The 19,313-nt window shown below is 41.9% G+C and overlaps 1 protein-coding gene across 1 annotated transcript; it reads left to right on the forward strand.

The window, feature by feature from the left end:
• The first annotated feature begins 537 nt into the window (after window positions 1-537).
• On the forward strand, window positions 538-11,929 carry klf6a (Kruppel-like factor 6a). The gene is made up of 4 exons (XM_007893481.2): window positions 538-1,005; window positions 3,686-4,265; window positions 7,450-7,573; window positions 11,504-11,929. Exons 1-4 carry the CDS (start codon window positions 904-906, stop codon window positions 11,553-11,555), a joined length of 858 nt encoding a protein of 285 aa, XP_007891672.1. The 5' UTR covers window positions 538-903; the 3' UTR covers window positions 11,556-11,929.
• The last annotated feature ends 7,384 nt before the right edge of the window (window positions 11,930-19,313 follow it).

Below are 19,313 nucleotides of genomic sequence, written 5' to 3' on the forward strand. Positions count from 1 at the left end.
ATGTGTAGTACTTTCTGTGGGTGTATATACAGTATATACATGCGTGTAGTTCCCATGTGCTCCTTGTATGCATGTGCTGCGCTCTCACTGCTCGCAGCGCAGTCACTCTGCCACAAGCCGCAGCTGAGGCGCGCGGCGGCTCGGACTCGGGCTCGCGCCGCTCCGGGCTGCGCTCTATATACCCCTCTAAAAATAGCACAGCCAATCATGCGCCAGATCAGATGAGCGAGGGTGGAACGAAGCAGCGAAAGGCAGCCGGGTTGGCCAATAGCAGGCGCCATGACATCCGCGCTGCCAGCCCGTGAGCCGCGCGCTCTGATTGGTCAGCTATGACATCATGGACGCGGGTTGGAGCTGGCGGCGTGAGGCGGTCACGAGGTATGTATAGTGGGGGGAGGGAGAGGGCGTGGGGAGGAGTCACGTTGCATCACTGGAGGGGGAGGGGAAGACAGACAGCCGGAGGGGGCGGGGCTTGTCCGGGCAGCGATCTCTCCGCTCAGTGCTGTGATTGGGAGGTGCGCGCGGCTCGCGGCTGCTCAGTCGGTCTCAGTCAGTGCATGTGCGCGGACCGCCTGCGCTCCCCATTCTGCTCACACACACCGACCCTTCCTTCACAGACTGTAACTAGTACTCGCTGGGGACAAGATTTTTTTTCCTGCACAAAAAACAGCAACCATCATCAGCCAGCACCACAACCTCTCTGCTGGCTATTCGTTATTTTTTCTCTCTCCACACTGCCCTCCCGCCCTCTCTTTATTTCTTCACGGTGTTGGAAGAAAATTGGTTTTATTCAAGTGGTGTGTTTTTTTTTAAAAAAAGGAAAAATAACCCCCAAGCACCAGCCCCTCTGTCAAAAAAAATTCCACCCATAAAACAACCGACAGCAGCAGCCACCGAGGGAGGATGGATGTTCTACCGAGGTGCAGCATCTTCCAAGAGCTTCAGATTGTGCATGACACTGGATACTTTTCAGGTCTGGCATCACTTGAAGAATACTGGCAGCAGGTGATTATTTGTTCTTTTTAAAGGAAGGATTCGATTGATTTTTTAGATCTCTCTTCCCCTCTCAAAGTGCACGACAGACAACATGTTGCAATTTGGAGTCAGTTCACTTCATGCTCAATCCAGTGGAATTTTTGTTTTTTATAGATATATATATATAAATAAATCAACAACAGGTATTTTTGTTACTGCATGTGTCTGTCCTGAGGTTGTACATAGTATAGTGGCTGACTTGGCAGTGGGGAAGGGGGTGAGAGAGAGAAAGGAATTTGGCTTCACTGTTTCTGTCACTAAACATCCCAGTGTTTGTCTCAGACTTCCAGTTCTCTGACTCAAATGTGCCAGTTGCAGTAACCAGTCAAAATGCCAAGTGTAAAAAAAAACTTTGGAGCTGCAATCGGTGAAGGCCAAGTCGTTCAGCATTTAACCAGACCTGAAGTTAAAGGCCGCTATTCAAATAAAACTCTGAATTTGGTGGGGAGAGAGAGGGAGAGAGCTGAGGGGAGGGGGAATCCTTAATCTGTAGACTTCCAGACATGTCTTGGTGTGTTCTTATTTACAAATATAATTGGGGAATGTTGCTTGAATTAGCACACTCTAATGCTTCTCTCGAGATAACATGAATTACCATAAGAATAGCAAAGATAATTCCTGTTCAAACGCTCATCGTGTTTGTTTGTGAGGACGTGGTTTAAAATGCAATGCAAGAAGAGTCGCCCCCCCCCCCCCAACAACTCTTGCATCGTATAATTCTATGCATTTTCTGTTCTTCAAAGAAGCTGAAACATTCAGTACGTGATTGAAATTGATCCAAGTAGTTTCCTTCAGGCATTTGGGATTTGGGCACACAGCCAAACTGGTCTTCACTCGCCTTGAGAAGCGATTTTACTACCACAAGCAACATTTCGGTCTGTTGCTAATATGTTTAATGGGAGATTTGGACGAGAGAGAGATACTGTATTAACATTTTAACAGGACTTTCAATTTCCCCAAATCCAATGAAGTTGTGCTTTCTGACAGGAAACCTAATAGGAATTTGTTCATTATGAGATCCTTTAATTAGAAACAGTTGCCTGGAATACTGTCCCAGTCTGTAAATGTAGCGAGAACTCACGCTTCACTCATTGTCTGATAAAAGATTTGACGTAGAAGCCATAATCAAAAAGGAAATGTTTTTTTAATGTAACACCTATTCTGATATTTTAAACTCGATGTGACTGACTCCAGCTGCTGACCTTAGTGTGTAAAGCAATTTTGCAAATGCAAAAACGTAGTATATTTTTGAATTTTTTTAAAAAAGGGGGCGGGTGTTTGCTTGTATTGATTCATGTGTAGTGTTGCCAAATGCTGAGCCAAGCAAATTGTGGAGCAGAATGAAAAAAAGAGGATACTGTTGGTCACGCAATCCTAAGCGTACATTTCAGAAGAGGAACTCTTGTGCAGATGGCTTATAAAAAAAAGTAAAGGAAGTATCCTCTCGGCTGAAGAAATAGCTCAATGACTCATGCTCTTCCTCGTAAATGCTGGCCAGTGATATTAAAGAGGGAAAACTGTTTTGTACTCTGCATTGTAGGGCTTCCCAGGAGCATTCCAGAGTCATTTCCTCTTCTGTATCCTGTTGAGTAGCACTTTCCTACACTGTTGTAATTGCCATTTGTACCCTGGGCAAAATGAAATGGAACCCATTCCAAACATTCTGGATGTGACCAGGTTTAGGCTTACAATGAACTTGAAATTCTTTGAAATATTTAATAGATCGCATTTACTTACATACACCCACAGGAAATAAGTGGTTATCTGTAGTTTCACTGACAAATCTGTAAGAATGCAATAGTGAGTAAAACGTTGCTAAATATGGCTTTCTGCTTGTGTTCCTTCAGACAGCCTTTCACTGGATTGCTGTCTGTGGACTAGTGTGTGTGTGTGTGTGTGTGTGTGTGATGTGCCAGAATTGCAGTGGAGTTGTCAATAACTCGCAAGCCCTCGGTGAATAAATGCCAATTGTTAATATATTTGAAAGAAAATTAGACTTTTTATTTTAAAAGATAAAGTTCCACTGAAGGAGATAACCCCTTTCATTTTTGGCGCACTTTTTAAATTGGTGGTTAAAAACCACAGTGTTTCCTGCTTGCACACATTTTGACACTGAGTCAGATTGAATCTGAGAGAATGCAAATGTGCAACATGCTTGCGATTATACAATACCTGTTTTCAATTGTAACCATAATAATGAAATTGACAAAATAAATAACCAAATAGGTCAGCTTGGCTCAGTTGGTAACACTCTCTTGTCTCTGATTCAGAAAGTTGTGGGTTCAAGATCCAATTTGGAACTTTTAACTCGCAGTCTAGGCAAAATTTCTCTCAAAATCCAGTGCCAAGAACATGCTGGAGTTTCTCCCAGTGTTCTGGCCAACAACCCCCCCCCCCTGAAGAAATTGTCATTCACTTTATTGTTTGTGAGATACTGCTGTCTGCAAACTAGCCAAGTCAGACTCAGTCAATAGACTTTACACTAAACCCTATGAAGCACTTTGAAATGTCCACCTGATGTGAAAGATGCTGTGTTAAATGCAAGTATTATTTTTATAAACATTATCTAGTAGACACAGCACACAGTGTGAAGGATCTCATGTAAACTTGCACTTCCAACCTTGGTAACCTTCAGAAACTTCTGTTTCAGACTTGCCTGGAGTTGGAGCGGTACCTTCAGAGCGAGCCCTATGTATCCGCATCTGATTTTAGATTTGATGGACAGGATGATCTCTTAAGCAAAATCTTTATGGCATGTGGGGAGAAGGATGAAAGTGACCAGAAGAATCCAAGCTTATCAGAGGAGGAGACCCAGGAAAATCAAAACCTGGAAACCAATAGCATGACCTCTGACATCAGCAATGAGTCACTGGACAGCTCTGAGGAACTTTCGCCCACGATAAACTATACTTTGAATCCTTTAAATACCGTTCTAGCAAATTCTGAAAACATAAATTCTCCGGTTCTTTCCACTCCACCATCCTCTCCAGAGACAACCAAGGAATTTCCTGCTCCGTTGTGGAACAATCTGCCAGCAAACGTACCTGAGCTGGGTACCCCAGTCAAAAGTCGAGGCGGAAACACCACAAAACCGTTGGATAAATCTAGTGCAGTAAACGGGGAAGCATCACCTGATGGTAGGAGAAGAGTCCATCGATGTCACTTCAATGGGTGCAGAAAAGTATACACCAAAAGTTCACATCTAAAAGCACATCAACGCACTCACACAGGTCAGTAAATGGACTACAAGTTTCTGTTAAATGTGATTGTGCTTTCCTTCAGTATGTATAAAGTCTTCACCTAAACAGCAGGCTTCTGCTGGTGTGAGGGGAAATTGGTTATTGTATTTATTTGCCCCCTCTTCTGAGCTTAAATCTGTGTCTTTGACAGTCACTTGTGGCAGTTTTGCTAGATACACCAAACCTAACATTGCCATCAAACAATTCAAACCCTCCATAAAATCCATACAAAGATGACTGAGTACATGCTTTGCATGGGGGAGGTGGAGGGGGGAGATTTTAGGAATGGAAAAATTAATTGCAGTTCACTGGATTGGTCCCAAATAAAAATCAATCTAACCGTTCAGGAACCCTCCATTAATATATTTTCCAAATAGTTATCTAATACCTGCTTGAATTGACTGACACAATCTGCCTCAATCACCTCCTGGGTAGTCTATTCTAGGTCATCACCAATCTCTGTAAAGTAAGGAAATCTGAATGGTTTATTTGCCCCCTCTCTTCTGAGCTTAAATCTGTGTCTTTGACAAGTCACTTGTGGCAGTTTTGCTAGATACACCAAACCTAACACTGCCATCAAACAATTCAAACCCTCCATAAAATCCATATAAAGATGACTGAGTACATGCTTTGCATTTCTCTGGATGTTTAAATGCTTAGGAATGACAGCAAGTAAGAGCTGTTGTAAGTGTTAATTATTCACTGCCAGCTATAACCTACATTTGAATTTCTATCCATCAGCCGGAATACACTTGGGACCTCTTTTTGGTTAAGTTTGTCAGACCAATAGATGGAGCACTTTGCAATAGCAGAGCACCACAGCTCCAGTAAAGGAATGGGGGTGGGGGGAAAAAAAACTGTCAAGTCATATAGCATATCAAAGAAACGCACATTGACTACGCCAATTATAGAGCAGTATAGTCAGTGGCTGTGGACAAATCAGGGTCAGGCTAATCAGACTGCCTTCTGAATGAGGAAGTTTGGGCTGTATGGGAAGGGGGAGTGAAGTGCAACAAAATAATAACAAAGGTGACATTCTCACAAATGACTGCGCTTGCAAATAAAGGCCACCTGAACTTTTAGTCCTTTTTTTCAACCTGCTATTTGATGACTCTTTGAGATGTGCTGTTAATCAGCATGTACTCTTTTTCTCTCAGAGCAGCAGGATCTTAAAAAGAGCTGATTGCAGCCGGGGCCTGCTGCTGTGCATCAGGGAACAGGGGGAAAATGCTTTACGTTTTCCAAAGACTAAGCCGCTGCGAGATTTTACATTCAGCTCAACAGCAGCCTGCAATTTCCCGTGGTCTTAGCCATAAATCAGGACTATGTTAAATGATTAAGACCATAATAATAATCCTTATATTTGGTTCAGTACCTTTCACATTGGGAGAATTTCTCAAAGCACTTCACAGGATATACTGCATGTAAAGTGTAGGAAATTTGCAGGTCAGCCATGCTTTCAAGTCTTGGGTTTCTGCTGCTGGATAAAGGCATGCGAGAGTTGAGAACTTCTATGTTTACCCACCTGAGCCACAAAAGCAATCATTTGGCATGAGCAATTGTTTTCAATTGGTTATTCCTCGTCATAATGGCAAAATATTAGCAATATATTATACAAACGGTGGCTGTTTTCATAGTGTCAGCCCATTGATGAAAAGAGCAGAGTTGGGTTTAACAAACGTACGATGCCTTGCCACAGCGTTAGACCTGATTCTTTGTTTGTTTTGTGAAATGGGAGCCCAGAATCTATAAAATTCAAACTGAAGCAAATGTTTGTAGTTCAGAATAAGAATAATTTTTTGCATATTAATTATTGGGCTGTGTTTTTCTGTTAATATGGAAAAAAGATGTGGAGTCCTGTAGCTAAGTAGTTAGAGCACTTGCCTCACAAAAGAGAGGACCCAGGTTCGATTCCCGGTAGGGCGAAACACTGGGTATGTTTCCTTACTTCATATGTCTCTGTTTACCTAGCAGTGAGTAAGAACCCGGTTGTTAGTCGATTGGATTGCGTTTCTGGGGGTAAGTTGGTCACTGCTGTGTGCAGTTGTCTCCCACGTTTCGCCCACAAAACCTACAGTCAATTCACCTTACAGTATATTCTGTTAAGGACTTTGAGACATCTATAAGATGTGATAAGGTGCTATATCAAATGCAGGGATTATTATTTATTAAAACGTGAGGTAACGGCAATCAGATTATCGCACCAGCTCATTCACAGTGGAATTGTGTACAACTGTGATGCAATAGCTTGACCATGTAGTTCCGACTATTTGAAATTTTCTTTAATTTATGATTTCTTTGAAAGTTTTTTCATTTTCAATAGTTCTGTTAAGCCACTGAAAGCGGTCAGTTTTTGATTTATGCTTGTGGGGGAGTCAGGGAGAGACAGACACCGACAAAAGATTTTGAAAAAGTGCAAATTTGTGACTGTGAAGTTAATGACTTTTGTACAATCCCACGTAGTGCATTACTAGAGTGATCATGATTTGAACATGATAAGAAGAGAGATTCAGTCAGTGGTTTGCTTTTCTGGTGGTTTTATTCTGTTGCTGGTTATGATAAGCTTTGCCCGCTTGTTAGTATTCGTGGTTGGGCATTAGAAATGAATAGCAATTTAATGTGTGCTCTCTGAGCTTGCACTCCTGAGGTTAAGGGTGAGAGGCCAATTATTGTGTCAAGTGTACACGTCTCTGTGACTGCTAAGTAGTCAAAAACTCTTAAGTGACTGCAATTCGATTTTTTGCATGGCAAGGAGATTGGTATCTGTGAATCCATTGACGTCCCCCTGCCCCCTCTCCCTCCTTTCTACACTCCATCTCAGTATAGACGACCGGACAGATACCATATGTCATGGGATTTGGGAATGAGCAGTCAGCTGATTTTAATTTGCGGAAAATCTCAAATGTCAAGTGTTGAAAGCTAACCAAAATTTCAATAACAAGCTCAATTTCAACTGAGTGGTTTTGGAGGTGCCAATGCCTCAAGGGCAATCTGTCAAACAGCCAATCTGATTCAATATTCTGATTGTGGAGGGACTGTTACATTGAAATGACAGTGAGTGCTCTTTTTACCTTAAAAGGATTTCTTTTGGTTGAGGGTAGGACTGGGGTGATCTCTGACTGCGAAGGCCAGGTTGCTTTCGTCTGGCTGATGTGCACTGTTTCTGCTCCTGCAGGTGAAAAACCTTACAGGTGTTCATGGGAAGGATGTGAATGGCGATTTGCACGAAGTGACGAGCTTACGAGGCACTTCAGAAAGCACACCGGGGCAAAACCATTCAAATGCTCGCACTGTGACAGGTATGTTCCAAAACATTATAGACCGACTTTGTTGGGGGGGTAAAGAGGAAGGAGCGTTGGTACCTGTTACTGCTGCTGTTTTTTTTGGGGTTTAATTAAAAGAAACTAGCACCAAGGTACATCGACTCACTGTGCTGGAAGGGTGAGAGCAGGAAAACGCAAGTTCCCATTCTCCGCCAAGAAGTGGGGAAGCAGGCATTAGTTGGGTGGGGGGGTGGAATTGGAAAATCAGGGAGGACGCCTCCTAGTGGCTAGCTACAGAGAGGCATCGTCAAGAGGTCAGTTTGTCCTCCCAGCCTAGGAACATCATGTTTCACTACTTGTTCCAAAAGCAGAGAGGGAAAAGGGTAGAAAATGCTAAATCAAATTAGAAACAAGTTACATTACTGAAGGGATCTGTCGCTGGTTCGAGCAGCAGAGCAATTTCGGGCAGAGAGAGAGTTTACAGTGTACAGTTCCTGCTCCTAAATCACTCTCCCCAGGTGCTGAGGAGGGAGAGCCTCATAAAATTATACAGCACAGAAAGGGGCCATTCAGTCCATTGTGTCAGTGCCAGCTCTTTGAAAAGTGCTATCCAATTCAATCCCACTCCCCCGCCCTCTCCCCATAGTCCTGCAAACTTGCCCTTCCCAAATAATGATCTACTTCTCTCTTAAAAGTCGTTATCGAATCGGCTTCCGCCGCTCTTTCAGGCCATGCATTCCAGATCCGAACAACTCGCTGTGTGAAAACATTTCTCCTCATCTCCCCTCCGTTTCTTTAAACAACTATTTTAAATCGGTGTCCTTGGGTTACCGACCCACCCACCAGCAGAAATAATTTCTCCTTGTTCACCATGTCAAATCCCCTCATAATTTTGAAAACTTCTATTCAGTCTCCTTCTCTGCTCCAAGGAGAATAATCCTCGCTTCTCTAGTCTCTCCTGATAACTGACGTCCCTCATTCCTGGTATCATCCTGGCAAATTTCCTTTGCATCCTCTCCAATGCCTTGACATCCTTCCTAAAGTGTGGTGCCCAGAACTGGACACAATACTCTAACTGAGGCCTAACCAGTATTTTATAAAGCTTTATCATAACTTCCTGACTTGTATTCTATGTCCCTATTTATAAAGCCTAGTATCCCGTATGCTTTTTTAACAGCTTTATCTACCTGTCCTGCCACCTTCAAAGATTTACTTATATGAACCCCCAGGTCTCTCTGTTCCTTCACCCCCTTTAAGATTGTACCATCTAACTTATATTGCCTTGTGTATGTATAACTGAACACTGCTGACTGCAGACTCATTTGTTTTGGACACCATCACCCCAAACTCTGCCAGGCACCACTGGCTCTCTATCTCTGAACAGATCGACTTCAAGTACTTCACCCTCGGGCACAAATCCCTCAACACTATAGTTCTTCCAGCCTGCTTGATTCCACTCTTCTGTCAACTCCCTCCAACCAACAACAAATTACATTTATATAGCACTTTTCATGTCAGAGGCCTGCTGTGTGTCCCTCGACCCCTTTGCACTACATTGGGTGTCTATACCTTCGGCCACTATGTCCTTAATCTCCAGAAGTACCCATTCAATCCCTTTGCCTCGCCACCTCTATATATCTTTAATTCCACTTTAAGATTTATCTCTTAGACCCTCCTATGGTCACCACTCACTCTCCCCTTCTTTCTTAATCAACGTCTCTCCCTGACACTGTACAGCACTCTGAGAGGTTATCCTGTGGGAAGGGCCTCATGTAAATACAAGTTGTTGTTGATGCTGTTGAAATGGCATGAATGACATTAAGAATGTTAAGTTCTCGGGACGCCCTCCAGTGCTTCGGGACATCCTCCTGACATGAAAGATGCTATACAAATGTAATGTGTTGTTGTCAAAAGTTCTTTGGAAATTGACTGCTATAAGGACCCTTTTTTTTGTTTAACTGGAATTCAGGCATCTTTGTGCGTGAGAACAGCTCCCTGTTTGGTTTTGAGAGCACGGTTTGGAATGTTAAATCTTGCTGCTCTTTCAGCATTGATTTTGATGCACAAATAGCGTTGAATCCACACTGGCCGCCTCCGCGTAAACGGGAGGGAGGGTGGTGGGGGGAGGAAAGGAGGACGCTACGTTTTCCTGCCAAATCACACAGTGAAGAGAAGCCGAGCAATGCAGAGCAGTTATTGTACAAAACCCATTCCCAGACAAGGCCAAGCCTCCCACTCTTGCAATCTTCCCAACCTCATTATGGGTTGCAGATTGTGTACGTTGAGGGCTACAGTGTTGTAGCAATTGCAACCAGTTTTATTTAATAATAGCGATGCACTTAAGGGAATAAAAAAACGAGTTGGGGATGGGGGAAATCGGAGAATCTGACGAACTGCTTTCACGTTAAAGACTACTTTAGGGCACTTGTTAGTAAGGCACTACTTTAATTTGAAAGCTGAGTTAAGATGCTGGGAGAAATTTAGTGGAGCCTGGCCCCAATTTTTAAAATTCTTCCATTGATTTTGTTTTGTCTGTTTAATTGCTGGGCTCTTTTATATTCCTCTGATCAGAGCTATCTTTAGCCCTACTGAATTGGGCAATAGTTTTTTGTGGTTTTAACAATGTCTCTGAGATTATTGTTCCTTCTCCATATTTACTCATAATCTATTAAAAAAAGGCAAACGATGTTGTCGTAAAGCAGGGGTTTTAAGTGAGCATTGAGTACTTTGATCATCAGACTAGTAAAGGAACACAGAAAAGAAACCGCCACATCAACGATTCGGAGAGAGATTCGAGGCAGTCATGCAACAAAGGAATGATTTAATGAACTGTGATTATGCCCTTTTACAAGGTCTTATTTTTCAACTACAAATGATACTCCGACAAGGAATAGCATTATGTATAATGTACTCAGACCACATATTTTTCTTGACTTTTGTATAATTAATTTTACATTTTCCCCCACAAACACACATTCTCTTCTAATGTGATTTCTTGTGTGCACACAGCCTCCAGTCAGCTAAGCTCGTACCTGACCTAAAGTGTGTCTAGAACAGAGGGAGCCGGCTGCGTTTTCTTTCCTTGTCTTTCTTTCTCCTCTATTCCCCCCCGTCCCCACCCACCTGAGGTGGAATGCTTGACAGTCACAAAGCACTTCAGCTCACAACGGAGTCTGGCAGGTGTTGAGTGATGAGCAGCCCCTGGGACGCAAATCTTACAATCTCTGGAATATGAAACAAGTGTTCTTATTGCTGTGATACTGACCTGTGGACATTGCTTCTTAACACTGACAGGGCACATCCTTTATACCAGTCCTTATGTTAGATGTGTGTTCTTTTTATTTATTGATAAACACCATATATATAACACCATATGTTTACAGAAAATTACAGTGATAAACCTTTATTTGAACCTGAAACCATGTAAAATATAGTCTAGAACCTAACTATTTGCATTTGTCAGGATCTAATCCAGTTTGCTCTTTTAACCTATTGTATCTTCTAGAAATTAGATGTGTCCACTTAAGCACCTGTTATCAAGTATTAGTTTATCTGAATTGACCCTTTTGAAATATCAACAACAATGCTTGTAAATGTAGAGTCATACAAAGTGGAGACTATTCACCCAGTTTTGGTGCTGGCTCCCCCACTGGATTTAGATACTCCAATCCCAGTTCCCTGCACTTTGCCATACATACTTTTACATTATTGCTCTTCAAATATTTATCCAATTGTCTTTTTTTTATATAGGTTGTTAAGTTCACTAAAATACACATGTCACAGTTCATGGTGCTTTTATTTGGCTGCAATTTAGATTTACTCATCAAAATGTCAAGTATTTATTTTATTTTGTTGCAGTGATTATTCTGTTTGAACCAAATGTATAATTCCCTTTCTGTTTTTTGTATTGTTCCCTCCCTCTCTCCCCCACCCCCCCCATCATCCCTTCCCTCCTCGCCTCCTCAGGTGTTTTTCTAGATCTGACCACCTGGCCCTGCACATGAAGAGACACCTCTGAGCTTGTCTAGAGCGAAACCTGGTCGGTGATTCAGCTTGAACTGCCACATGAGGAGGAACGTATGCTTCACCCAAAGCATGCCATTTTGCACCCTACCCAGTAGCCTCCAGGTCCTTTGCCAAGGTGTTCTCAGAGACTGTTAGTGTGAGATGCAGCCTAGTAATTGCAGTCGGAGCATAATGTCGGGGGGTGATTTCCTTGGGTGCATACACCGACCGGCATCTAATCTTACAAGTGTCTGCCAAGCCTCTGCTGTGAGCATGTGCACTGAGAGTGTTGATGACTAGGCGAATGACTGTATGATGAGAAACCAATGATTTTTATTGTGGTTGGGCGAGATTGAGTTGAGAAAAAAAACAATCTGGATGAGTGTGTGAAAGGGAACGAAAGAGAACGAGAGAAAGAAAGAGGGACGTGTACCTGGAGATGGGATAACCACCAAATGTCTTCATTGTTTCTGGCCTTAAGGAAGGTGCTGAAATAAGGACAGGAGACTGACCCCTTTCCCGTGTGAGAGGAGCTTTTGGTGTTTGGTGCAGCTAATAAATGTGCAATGTGTTGAGTAGCCTTGTTCACTTGCTACAAAAAGCTAATTTGTAACCCATTGTATAAGCTGTGTATTAAGGATATAACACAACTATAACTTTCATAATAAATAGAAAGGTGTTGCATGGTTCTGGGGATTGTACACTTTTCATTCTTTGTAATTGGGGACTGCAAGTTGATTCCAATTATGTGCAGCTAAAAAGAAAATACAGTTGGGCAAATGTTACATAATGTACAGGAAGCCTGGACTTTTTTTGGTTGGATACCACTATAGCTTAGCAACTGATTTACTTAAGCAGCTAATTTTGGTCTTTTTATTTATGCCTTGAGGACTAATTTCTGGTTTCTAAATGTTAATGCACTGTTGACATGAAATAATGGTGCCTTAGGAGAGTGACCTTGCTACATTTACTGTGTAGCAGTTTCATGTGGGTCATCAGACAGGGATATGGGTGAGTTTGGCTCCATTAAGGCTCCCTATATCACATGATATTGTACTCTGCCACTTTCTGTCTTTCACATGGAAACAATAAAACAACATTTTCTTTAATCTTCTGAGTACCAAACACCAATTTCTGTGTACCCACGTGTTAAAAGATTTGGGATTTTATTTTTTTATTTTGACAGAATATATTGATATTGAATAAATTGTATTAAAAAAAAGATTTAATAAGTAGAGTACTTTCATTAAATGTATTTTTTGTTCTAAATATATTGCTGCCCTGCTAATAACAGTAACACATTCCTAGTACTCCCAAAGAGTGAAAGGTGACCATGACAAATTGTCGGGACTGTAAAGCACTCTTAATTCTGAGAAAGGCATTTTCACTGTAACTTTAATGTAGTAAAACTGAAGATTTATAATTGTTAACAGTGTGACATTGGAGAGGAGTGGCTTGCTCGAGCCTTTGCTGGCCCTGATACCCTTTGTCGGACTGCTGACTCAGCATATTAGATGTTCAACTGTCCAGAGTACAATATTGTAATTTGTCCATCAATGGATGGATGGCCTGAGAGGCATTTCAGCAAGCATCATTGCTAGATGTGTGAGCACGGCCGGAAAATCATTGTAATTCAGACAGTCTGGAAGCCCGACTAGAGTCACGCATTGCATTCTAATCATCTAGACATTCAGAAGAAAAAAACAACGCACAAAAAAAAACCTAGAACATCAGGAATTGCTGCTGATTCAATTGTTAGATTTATTGGAGATTACGGGGGGGCGGGAAGCAATACGGTTAGAAGGTATTACAAAGTTTACACAAAAAATGGGCTTTGAGGATTGAAATGTACACACCTTGCATTCTATGCATTTATATTTACCAAAACCATAGGAGCAGCTGCTTTTTAAATACAATTTCAAGTATTTTCAAAACTGTATGTTCATGTTGTGCTCTGCCTAGGGGGTCAAGCCGCTTAATGAGGATGCCAGGGACAGAAAGTGAAACTTGAACCGGCTTGTGCTTTTAAATGCAATATAAAAATGTGGTTGCATTCACTGGAATAAAGGATTGGGTGGTGTACTACAGTATTAAGTTGTCAATGAGCAGTGCACATGTTGTTTCTTGGGTACAGGAGCCTTAATGAATCCCTATGACCTTCATTTGCAAATACAATTGTTCTTATTGATATTTCACATTTCTTTTTAAAGTTTTATCTCCAAACCTCTTTGTAAATTTTGTTATTTGAAATCTTTTTACAAGGTTTTATTTGAAATCGTTTTTTGCAAGATTGTTATATTTCTGTATGAATGTATTTTTTATTGTAAAACAAGAGAAAATCCTTATCAGAACCTTGTCTCTTTTGTTTCATTTTGTTTGGGGTCTCCTTACATGTATTGCAGTGTTAACTCTCTTTTCTACCCCACACCCCATATTTATTTCGTTTTTTTTTAAAAAATCACCAACATGTTAACGTTAGTGCTGACACATTGCAATCTGAGCACCATACTCACTATATATAGAATCCACTCAGTGGAAAAGCAGGTATGACCAGAACTATTTAGCAAAGCAAAGTACTATATGGTTGTATTTGACATTTTAATGCTGCCAGTTTAATCACTTCTGTGTAGGACTGTCTAGAGTAATCAGTCTCCACCCTATTGGTTATGTTGCTTTTTGCTGCTGATTTGCTGTGAGATGTTTTTTTACTCATCTAAAACACAACGTAAGTGCATGCATTGCACAATCTTGACGTACAGGAATATACAGCGCATAAATGCCAAGATATTGTAAGATAATGTGGAACAAAAAGAGGATGTGCAGGTAGATAAGAAACTACAACACAATTTACATTCATACAGAGCCATTCATGGCAGGATGATGTGTCAAAGCGCTTGACACTGCTGGCTGCGCACCTGAGGTGGGAGTGAAATCTAAGAGTCTGGGGAGGAGAAAGGTGTCACAGAAGTATGGTGAGGAGAGGCTGTGGAGGGTCTTAAACTTAATCCATTGGGACTTCTTGCTTGACCCTCAACTATCGTTTCTACCCCACATCTGTGCCATGACCTGCTCTGCATTCCCCCAGCTCCGCAACATCACCCAGCTCCACTACTATCTCACACCACAGGCCGCCGAAACCCTCATACACGCATTCATACCATCCAGGCTTGACTATACAAACTCCCTGCTTGTTGGCCTCCCCAACTTCTCCCTCCATGGGCTGCAGAGTTCTGGATGATCTACAGCCTATGTCCTCTCCTGCACCCGGCTCTGTGACCCTATCACACCCATCCTCACCCGACTCCACTGGCTTCCCATCACACAGGATACAGTTCAACATCCTGGTCTTCACCTTCAAAGCCCTCCATGGCCTTACACTCAGAGGCTGATGTGGATGATGAAATGAGCTACAGAGTTCTGGATGGTCTGCAACTTGTATAAGGAAAAGCTGGATAGTCAATATCATCAAATAACAATAGCAATCATAATAATTCTTGCATTTCCTAGAATGCCTGATCACATTGTCAACATGTCTCAAAGAGCTTCACAAGTTATATTGTAAAGTGTAATGACTTTATTTTGTGAGCAAAACACAGTAGCCTGTTATGCACAGTAATGTCCCACCAACAACCATTGAGTGAATGACATATTTATTTTGGGGAATTGTTGGTTAGGACACTGGAAGAAACTCCCTTCTCATTTTTTTGAATAGTACCATGGAATCGTTAACATCCACCTCAACAGGCAGAAAGGGCCTCAGTTTAACATCTCATACCAAGCATAGAATTTAAACACATCATTCTCATTTTCAAGGCTGTCCACGGCCTTGCCCACTCCTACATTGTTTGAAGTGCTGACCCCCTATCGACCTGTCCACTCCGGCCTGCTCCAGTTCTCCCGCCTGAATGGCCCTACCATTAGCGGCCGGGCTTTCAGCCTCTCTGCCCCCACTCTTTGGAACTGCATCCCACAATCCCTTCGCCTTGCTCTCTCCTTCAAGGCATGACTCAAGACCCTCCTTTTTGACCGTGCCTTCAGCTGCCCTCCTACCCTCTCTGCCCTCCCTCATCCCAACCCTGCCCCATGTCCTGATCCCTGATTGTTCAATGCCTTGGGACATCCTCCCAATGAGAAAGGTGCTTTACAAATGTAATTTTGTTGTTGTTGGAGGTGTCAAAATCGTGGCTAAGGCTGTGCCCACACGTATGATAATACTTGCAAGTTTTCCCCCATATGGATATATTCCCATCGAGTGTTTGCACACTGTGTTCTTTAAAGGAACACAATGGCGGAAACATTACTTTCAGCTTGGTAAGTCAGATTTCACAAAAAAAATTAGAGGCAGTTAGAAAGAGGAAAGATGCTAGGAGCAGTAATGGAAAGATAAAAGCATGTGATTTGCAAGCGGAACAAGTCACCACAAATGCTTACAGAAGCCAAGTCAAATCATATCATCTGAGCTTGAGTAAGACACTTCAAGAATAAAGTTGCAAAAGGGCGTGGAGAAAGTGCAGAGAGATGGGATTAGAGTGAGGGCAGGGTGGGGGGGGTTTGTTGACAGCTAGCTCATTAAAACATGTGGGCCAAACTGGCTTCTGCACTGAAATTGTTATGATTCCAGTAAGTGTATACTTTGGGTTTTGTTTGGCTTATCAAGCCTGGAAAGTTTGCCTTTGATTAGTTAGTGACTGGAATTTTTTGTAACCAGAACATGATGTAAACTGTATAATATTAAGCATCTTTAAACAGAAACAGTGGTTGGAAGTCATCCTAAAAGTTCTTCTGATTTTTTTTCCCCCATAAAATGCAGTTGTTTTATAAATAAAAATCATTGTGTTTGATAAGGCGCCTTCGGTTCAGGAGAACGTCACAAAGAGCTCCACAAGATATACTATAAAGTAAGTGACTGTGTGTTTTGTATGTGAACAGATCTTTTGTGCACATTTGTGCACCACCAAATTCTGTCAAACTAGCTGCTGTAATGCCAGTTATGCTATTGAGCTGAGCTGGTTTAGACACCACCAATACCCCAATGCACACTCTGCGGTCCCCAAGCCTTGACTCTTGCGAACCTGCGTTTAATAGTTTCCGGAATTAGATAGGCAGGATCTGTCTCTCCAGGGAGAGAGTGTGTATTTCCATTCCAACAATCTACCTCTGGGATTTCCATGTGTGGGTCGGATGAATGGAAATGTCAGCTTGGTTTGGATGCTGTTAAGCACAGTGATGGGTTTCCGCATGTGTCTAACACCTGGCTGACAAAAAAAAAGTAAAAAAAGCTGAGCATCCCTCCCCCTCCCTGTTCTGCCTTCAGCTCCTGCACCACTCACTGGAACTCCCTCCCTCTTCCATTCCATCACTCCCGATCTCTATCAGTCTTTAACATTCTACCTCTTCGAATGCGCCTATGGCTATCACCAAATCCTTCCTCTCCTTTGCTCAGCATCCAACTCTGGGCCTGTGAAGTGTTTTGAGATGTTACCCTACATAAAAGGTGTTACCTAAATACAAGTTGTTGTTAGGTTTTAATTCTTCATATCGGCGATGTAGATTTCTGATATGGAAGGCTGTTACTGAAGATTTCAGTGCAAGTTAAGAAGGAACATTGCAATCCCTATAATGGTCAGAGCTATTTATTCAGTGTAAGTGGGGGAGGGGATTCTATGCTTATATTCGATGGAAATATTTAACAATTGACTTTAAGTAGAGAACTCTACATGCCACGATGATCTTACTAAATCCCTTATCAGTTACCAAATGTGTCTTCTTCATTAGTTGAAAAAACTATTCTAAAGCCACACTCCAGAGACCTGAAATGTCTTTAGCCTGTAAGATGATTATGTCTTAAAAATTTAAGATCACGCAGAAATGTGGAACGTTCTTCAATTTGGTCTTAATTTGGAAGCTGTTTTTCCACGGTTCTTAAATAGAAACAATTTCTAATATTCTCCAATTCTGCGTGTATCTCAGTTTTCAGGATTAAATTGTCTCGCAGGCGAAGGCTACAACAATTTCAACAATAATCATCCTGACATTTGATGTAGCTCCTTCCAATTCAGGGGGATGTCTTAAAGCAATTTATAGGATCTACTGTAAAGTGCAGTGACTGACTTGTCAGCAATATCCCACAAACAGCCGTGAAGTGAGTGACCAATTTAATTGTTGGCTAGGATGTTGGGAGAAACTCTTTTCGAATAGTGCCACGGGTTCTTTAACATTTACCTGAACAACAACAACAACAAATTACATTGATGTATGCCTTTCAAATCAGGAGGATGTTCCAAGGTGCTGCAGATTGGGGGCTTGGTTTAAATTGTCTCACAGGCGAAGACAGAATGAGACAATGCAGCCCTCCCCTCTTTTATCTGGGTACCCAGAGATGTCGAGCACAGTAAATTTGTCAACCATTAAAATTAGATTCCTTCTCCCTCTTAAATTTTTAAAAAAATTAGTGTGTGCAATTATTTCTTTAATTTTCTCCTCACTCTGCTCCTGGTCTGGCTTCCTCATTGCTGGGGATCCAGGAACTGCAAAATTCTATTGCTAATGTATGAGCAATGGCAGTGAGTGTCAGCAACTCACTTGATTGTAGTAGTCTAACTGCTCCCCACCCACCTGCCACACCTGCACAGAACCAGTAGAGGGTGCTGTAGAGGGCCTACATCCCCAGCTGGTTTCCCATCCCTAATCCAGGAAGGTTGGGGCCAATATAACCTCCTTGATCAGTAAACTCAGGATGGACTGCAATTCGAACCAGTGAGCTCCAGGTCTGTAAACTGCAGCTCGATTAAACAACAAAAAAAATTGCATTTGTGGATTCCTGTAGCTCAGTGGTTAGAGCACTCGCCTCGCAAGTGAAAGGATCTGGGTTTGATTCCCGGCAGGACAAAACATTGCGGAAGTTTCCTTACTCTGCACGCTTCTGTTTACCTAACAATAAGCAGGAACCCAGTTGTTAGATGATTGACAGATCGCTTTTCCATGGGTAATAATCCATTGAAAAAAAATAATAATGATTTAGTCACTCAGTCCATGACTATTTGTGGGACACTGCTGTGTGCAATCGGCTGCCGCGTTTCCCCACAAATGCATACAGTCAATTCACTTTACAGTGTATTCTGTGAAGCGCTTTGAGACATCTCGAAGACGTGATAGGGCAATATATTAATGAAATGCAAAAATTATTATTATTTATATAGCATCTTTCATGCAGGAATAATGACCTGAGCTAGTGCTCCTGAGGGGATCATTCTCAACAGCATCAGGACAGGTAAGTCAGGTAAATTCATCGATGATGGGAAAAGAGATCTCAAGATAAGATTTGTAGAAGAAGAAGAATCCCCGCTGGATTTATTTGTTAATGAGAGGGAATCATCACAGGACCAACACAAATACGTGACTTGGCACATCTCTTTATGGCCAATTCTCATTGTTTTCCAAAAAATGTTTTCCATTTTTTGGAAAACAATGAGAATTGGCCATAAAGAGATGTGCCAAGTCACGTATTTGTGTCAGCAAGTGACTCATACCTCCCAAACCACGTAAAAGTCGAATGTGCAACGCTTGGCAAAAATGTGCAGCACACATTCTGCATGAATCACAACACCCAAATGTATTGTGAACTGAACATGAGCGAATTAAAACTTCTACAGTTTTGCTGCAGACTTAATGTCCGGTGATAACAAATTGTGTGGGTGGGAGGGGAGTGGCAAAAAAGCCACAAAACATACTATTCAGTTTATGAACAAACTGGTAAGGATTTAACTTTCAG

Source organism: Callorhinchus milii, unplaced genomic scaffold, assembly GCF_018977255.1.
Source record: "Callorhinchus milii isolate IMCB2004 unplaced genomic scaffold, IMCB_Cmil_1.0 Scaffold2, whole genome shotgun sequence".
NCBI lineage: Eukaryota > Metazoa > Chordata > Chondrichthyes > Chimaeriformes > Callorhinchidae > Callorhinchus > Callorhinchus milii.